Source organism: Sinocyclocheilus anshuiensis, unplaced genomic scaffold (assembly GCF_001515605.1).
Source record: "Sinocyclocheilus anshuiensis isolate Anshui unplaced genomic scaffold, SAMN03320099.WGS_v1.1 scaffold529, whole genome shotgun sequence".
In the NCBI taxonomy this organism is placed as follows: Eukaryota; Metazoa; Chordata; class Actinopteri; order Cypriniformes; family Cyprinidae; genus Sinocyclocheilus; species Sinocyclocheilus anshuiensis.
Window position 1 is genome coordinate 259533 of NW_015540872.1, and position 6713 is coordinate 266245.

Consider the following 6713-nt stretch of genomic DNA (forward strand, 5'->3'; position numbering starts at 1 on the left):
AAAATATATGCTGTATGTGTGTGTATTTATATATACATAAGAACACACACATATATTATGCAAATAAAAACTTTTATTTTGTATGCGATTGATTGCGATTAATCGTTTGACAGCACTAAAAAACAAACAAAAAATAAACAAACAAACAAAAAATGTATTATGTACACTACTGCTCAGAAGTTTAGGATCAGTACATTTTCTTTAAACGTTTTTGAAAGCCATCTCTTATGCTCACCAAAGCTTTTGTTTGGTCAAAAATACAGTTCAAACAGTAATATTGTGAAATATAATTACAATTTAAAATAAATGTTTTCTATTATATTTTAAAATGTAATTTCCTGTGATGGTAAAGCTGAATTTTCAGCAGCTATTATTCCAGTCTTCAATGTGACATAATCCATCAGAAATCATTCTAATATACTGATTTGCTTCTCAAGAAACATTTCTTCTTATTATCAGCGTTATTATCAATAGTTGCTTAATGTTTTTTGGAAACTCTGATACATTTTCAGCATTCTGTGGTGAATAGAAAGTAAAAAAAAAAGCACAGAAATGTCAAACTTTTGTAACATTATAAATATCTTTATTTTTAGTTTGGATCAATTTAATACATCTTTGCTAAATGATGTTTCATTGTATGCTAAAAATATTATTAATTTCTAAAGTAAAAAAAAATACCATAAACTTTTGAACAGTAGTGTATTTTTTTAATAACCATGATTTCTAAATAACCATCATGATAACATGCACTTGCACAATGTGTAATCATGTACCAGCATTTGGATTTACAGTGTGCATGAAAATCAGTCTTACCCTGCGTCTCAATGTTCATACTATCCATCCTAAATAGTATGTGAGATTAGAATAAGTGTGTCCCAAAGCATAGTATGTTGAAAAGAGTATGCCAAAAGTCCCCGGATGGTCTACTATTTCAGGTCGATTTTTGAAGTGTGGATCCATGCACACTCTAATGGCTAAAATTGCCCACAATCCATTGCGCTTTGGTGAAGGATTTGGTCCAGAACTACAGACATGAATAAAACGCGTTAGGAAAAACTACAAGCGTGGCGGATGCGCGCGATCAGCGGTTAGGTAGAGAGGTTTACAAAAAGGGGTTTGAGTTACTAATAATCAACATTTAACCTGGTAAAAAATATTTAATCTGCAACAGCAATGTGAACTTTTATAAACATCCATTTGGTCGTTAACTTTTAAATGCATCATTATGCAGAAAATATGAGCAGAGTTCTCGGCATGAAAGACCCGAGACTGGCAGATCAACGAGCTACTTCTTTTCTCCACAGTACGGTAGGAAGTTAAATTAAATGAAATGTGGAGGATGTTAACTGTGACAAGATGATTGACAGGCCAGTTTACAGTGACAGGGTGCGTGTAACAGGTGCGACAGAGCGGTCCTTTAAAGACGCAGTTGTGTGACGTGATAGTATGTCCCAAAGCTTTCCTACTCTTCTACTACACACTCAAATGTGTGTACTTTTTCTTCACCGGAAGAGTACATACTTTAAGGGTGTAGTATAAGTAGGCACATTGAGACGCAGCATTAGTCTTGCACGTCGTACTCTCAACCATGTGTCATGTGACCTGTTTCTTCATTTCCCATTTAAAGGCAGATGACACTTACATCCAGCTGAAGAAGGACCTGGAGTATCTAGACCTGAAGGTGGGCTCTAGTGGATTTGCCTTCACCTACCTCCTCCTCTCATCTTCTCCCTCTCTCCTCAAGGCATAAATTCTTCCTGATTTCCCCCCTCTCCTTATTCTCTATAACAGCTGCTCTGCTCTCTAACCCTGAAGGATGTGTAGAGTGAATTTTGAAATCACTGATTAAATAAATTTACATCAGTCAATATTCACAAGAGAGCATTATGTGATTTTAAACTTTTACGGCTAAAAATCAGATTTTATGCTGAAGTTTAGCAATAAAATTATTTGCGGATGCATGGATGTAGTGACTAGTGATGGCTCCCAGCAGGAGGAGATTTTGATTTTTCTAGAATCTGATTCTGAGTTGTTTTCCTTATGTCCAGTGGCATCAGTGGCCTTATAAAGAGTTTCTCCACTTTTGTCACAAACATTTTATGTTCACCGACTTTTCCGATCCTGTTTGATATGGAGCGCATTACCTGCTTTAATTATTAATTCAGAATTCAAATGTATGCATTGCCTAAATTTATACCCATGGTTCACAACAACCCTTTTATCTTCATTTCAAACAGATGAAAAGTATTGAACCTCTCATCTATTCGGTACACAGTGCATTCTGTCTGAATGTAAGGATGGTGTGCGTAACCAAATGTGACCATTTCATGCAGTGATGTAAACCCCCTGGACCGTTATCGTTGCTCTGCAGAGTCATTCTTGTGCGCATGTGCTACTTTGACAGCTTAATTTTTTTTTCAAGGACGCCCAAGGTTGTTCTTTAGGTAAAATATCAATACTGCTCTGATGAGGGATTGTTATAGCGATTGCATTGTAATTGTGAACATTATGTAAAGGCTGTGCTAATTATTTCCATGAAGACATTAGGCATCAAGGAATTACCCTAGAGTCTGAGGTTTTCTGTTAATGAGTGAACGTTTATAGACAGCTGCTCTTACTTATAAAGTATCCTTTAGCCAACCCCTGTTTATCACTAAATGATAGTCTTTCAGTGGGTTGCAGCTTGTCGTAGGCTTCACTCCCACACGGTTCATGTCAAGTTCACCACTGATGAAAAGTATTGATACCTTGCCAAATCAAGAGCAGCGCTTTGGGTGGATCATTGCGGCTCTCCCCAAATACCCCAGTTGCTGTTTGTACGTAAACACATCGCAGAGCTTCCAAAAAGAGTGTTGGTTTGTTTTTTTGTTGTTGTTGTTTTGTTCATCTCGAGATATTATGAGTTTGCTAAAGCACAGTTTGTTTATATGATTTCAACATCCCTTTGTCAATAGGCTGTGCAGTCTTGATGGTTGCTTGATCGATGCAACCGTACAGCTTCTTAGTCTTGATGTTGATGTTAATGTCTTTGAAAGTGTATGAGCTTTTGCATTTCGTCAACAGGTAACTGAACGTGACTCACTTAAAGATCGACCACCTCGGCCTGTTAAAATAGCTGAAAGTGACATAGATGTAAGTTCTGTTCTCTGTTTATTAAAGCCCACTTTCTGAGCCTTGTCTCCCCTCTCGATCTCTCTGTTTGCTTTGCACAGAAAGCTGTTAGTCAAGCCTGAATTTGTGCAAGTAAACACAGGCATCGGAGTGAGGCGGTGCACATGCTGTGGGGAGAAGCAAGCGCTCTCTCGGTGTCAAGAAGAAATTGAAATTATTGACGAGGGCTTTTTATATTCAATGCTCAATTTAAAGAGAAAAATACATGCAATGGGAGTTTTATACTTTGGGCTTGTAAATTTTTCAGTTTGATTTTTGTATTCCAGTGCTCTCACTGTTTTTCGTTTGATTGGAGGTAAATAATCTGGAAGTCCTGGCTTTTCATCATTAACATTGTTTCAGTTTAACAATTTATAAGAATTTTGTTGGTGGATTTATCTGCGTAATGAATATTTAATATTGTTAAAACAACAATATATGGCTGTAAAATAATAACAGCTTAATAATTAATCGGAGGGAACGATAAACAGCGGAGAATAAACAGGCAGTGTGAAGAAGACTGTAAACAAGGCACTTCTGCCGCCTATGTCTCTCCCGCACGAGCACACGTACCCTAACCCATTTTTCGCTGAGAAAATGCTGTTTGTTTCTGCAAATAATGACACCAGAATTGTCTTGGGTGCATGGAATTTATGCTAATGGGTATCTTCAATAGTGGGAAATGTTGAATATGGAATAGCGGAAGAATGTATTCTGTCGGCCCTCTGTTTGATATGTTTGTGTGTTAATGAATTCAGTTCAGTCGTGGCCTCTGTTTGGTGACCATGTTTTATTGCTGCTTGTGATTGTCTCTCCAGGTAAAGCTTAGTAGGTTATGCGAGCAAGACAAGATCCTACAAGAGCTGGAGGCCAGGATACGCACACTCAAAGAAGATAAGGTGCTTTTTTTTCCTTATCTAAATTCAGTATTCCAAATCAGGCTTTAAGGATATTGAATTGTGTATCGACTGAATGGTAAAGCAGGGCAACCCAATTTATGGCAGAAATCATAATTGTCATTTGATATCAATTAAGCTGTATACACTACTATTTAAAAGCTTGGAGCCAGCAAGATTTATATTTTAATTATTTTTTGTAAAAGAAATTAATACTTTTATTGGTAACACTTAAAGCTTTTATGTATAATCCATTATAAATGTAGTTTTATGCCTTGTAATGCACCTTATAATGCTTTGTACAGTCTCACGAATAATCGTAACCACAGTTAATACATTATAACACTTGTGAATTCATTGTTACACTATACATTTTAAATTAGTTTATAATTTTTTACGACAATATATAATGCATTACAACGCATATTATGAATAATTATAATGCATTATTCCCTTTAATAACCCTTTATGTTAGAACTTAGTTTCTAATAACTTAGAAAGGATGTATTAAATTGATCCAAAGTGACTGTAAAGATCATGTTAATGTTACAAAATAATGTTAAAAAGTTACACATTTCTATGCTGTTCTTTTTTCTATTCATTAAGGAATCCTGTTAAAAATGCATCACAGTTTCCATTAAAATAATGGCTGCTGAATTCCAGCTTTACCAATAAAAGTTGTTGTATTTTAAAATATATGAAAATAGAAAAGTTATTGTAAATTGTAATCTAATTGTTCAATATTACTGATTTATTGTTGGTGAGACTAATAAGAGACTTCTTTCAAAAACATTGAAAAATCTTACAGACCTCAAACTTTTGAATATCCCAAAGATGTCTACTCTGCACAATAAAAATATGATTTATTCTGTGTCTATCCCTATGTTGATTATAATGGATACATTGTGGTTTGTCATGTCAGTCGCTTGAAGATTTAGTTTATCTAGTTTATCAAACCCTTTAAAATTACTTTTACTGTTGTAACCTAATATAGTCGGATTGATTTCACCACAATTTTGACTTGAATATAACCAATTTTAGATATATAATTAGATGTTGCTACATAAAGCTAAATTTAGACCTCAGTGGAATGCTGTTTTCAGAATTGAACAATTGTGGAGCCCTTGTTCTTTTTTCTATTCATTAAGGAATCCTGTTAAAATGCATCACAGTTTCCATTAAAATAATGGCTGCTGAATTCCAGCTTTACCAATAAAAGTTGTTGTATTTTAAAATATATGAAAATAGAAAAGTTATTGTAAATTGTAATCTAATTGTTCAATATTACTGATTTATTGTTGGTGAGACTAATAAGAGACTTCTTTCAAAAACATTGAAAAATCTTACAGACCTCAAACTTTTGAATATCCCAAAGATGTCTACTCTGCACAATAAAAATATGATTTATTCTGTGTCTATCCCTATGTTGATTATAATGGATACATTGTGGTTTGTCATGTCAGTCGCTTGAAGATTTAGTTTATCTAGTTTATCAAACCCTTTAAAATTACTTTTACTGTTGTAACCTAATATAGTCGGATTGATTTCACCACAATTTTGACTTGAATATAACCAATTTTAGATATATAATTAGATGTTGCTACATAAAGCTAAATTTAGACCTCAGTGGAATGCTGTTTTCAGAATTGAACAATTGTGGAGCCCTAATGTCCAACCTGATGTCTTGGTCCCTAGTGCTACTTCTTTATCTGCATCATCTTCTATTTTTCACCCAAATCTAGGACAAGCTCGAGTCAGTTCTGGATGTTTCCCATCAGCAGATGGAGCTGTATCAGGATCAGCCCGCCCATGCAGAGAAGATTGCCTATCAACAGAAGTTGTTACGGGAGGACGTGGTCCACATCAGGGCGGACATCTCACAGGTGTCCACGGTGAGGACACATACCGTACCTGTGTTAAAGGGGTCCTATTATGCTCTTTTACAAAGTCTTGATTTTGTTTTGGGGGTGTAGTAGAACAGGCTATCATACTAGGTTGTTAGAAAAACACATTATTTTCACATATTTTACATTATTACAACACCTCTCTCCACAGTCTGGCATGAACGGCTTGAATAGTTCCTGTATCAAATGAAGGCCTGCCTTCTGAAATACGAAATGTGCTGTGATTGGTTAGCTAGGCCAGTGTGTGTTGTGATTGGCACCACTCGGCGCCTGGTCGGGAAATGTCATGCCCTTTACCCAGTGGTGTATAAAGTACCTGAAAGCCATACTCAAGTAAAAGTACAGATATCTTACCAGAAAATGACTTTGGTAGAAGTTGAAGTCACTGTTTAGAATATTACTTGAGTAAAAGTCTTAAAGTATGTGATATTTATTGTACTTAAGTACGAAACGTATTTTTAAAATCTTAAACGTACTTAAGTATTGAAAGTAAAAGTACAAGTAAATGCAAAATGGAAAAGAAGCAAATAAATAATATATATAACATGTTCATACACAGCTTGAGTAGCAAGATTGTGTTCAGTTTTAACTCTTTCTTCCATTTTGTATTTTTGGGTAAGAATAAGAAGCACTTCATCCGGTACTTAGTGTCTTTCATTCCAACATAAGAAAACATTTCTGGAATCTGCATCTGAAATAGCATTTAGATGTATTTACACAGTTTAATGTAGGCCTATCTCAGAGGGGACATGGATGCATTTAA

At 35.1% G+C, this 6713-nt stretch overlaps 1 protein-coding gene across 1 annotated transcript in view; it reads left to right on the forward strand.

Annotated features, from left to right (window-relative positions):
• LOC107688171 (pleckstrin homology domain-containing family A member 7-like) overlaps nt 1-6713 on the forward strand; it is a 102270-nt gene that overhangs the window by 89531 nt on the left and 6026 nt on the right. Inside the window, exons 14-17 of the mRNA XM_016485764.1 lie at nt 1628-1681; nt 3064-3132; nt 3969-4049; nt 5789-5938. Of these exons, the coding sequence (XP_016341250.1) occupies nt 1628-1681; nt 3064-3132; nt 3969-4049; nt 5789-5938 (354 nt within the window). The remainder of the gene's footprint in view (nt 1-1627; nt 1682-3063; nt 3133-3968; nt 4050-5788; nt 5939-6713) is intronic.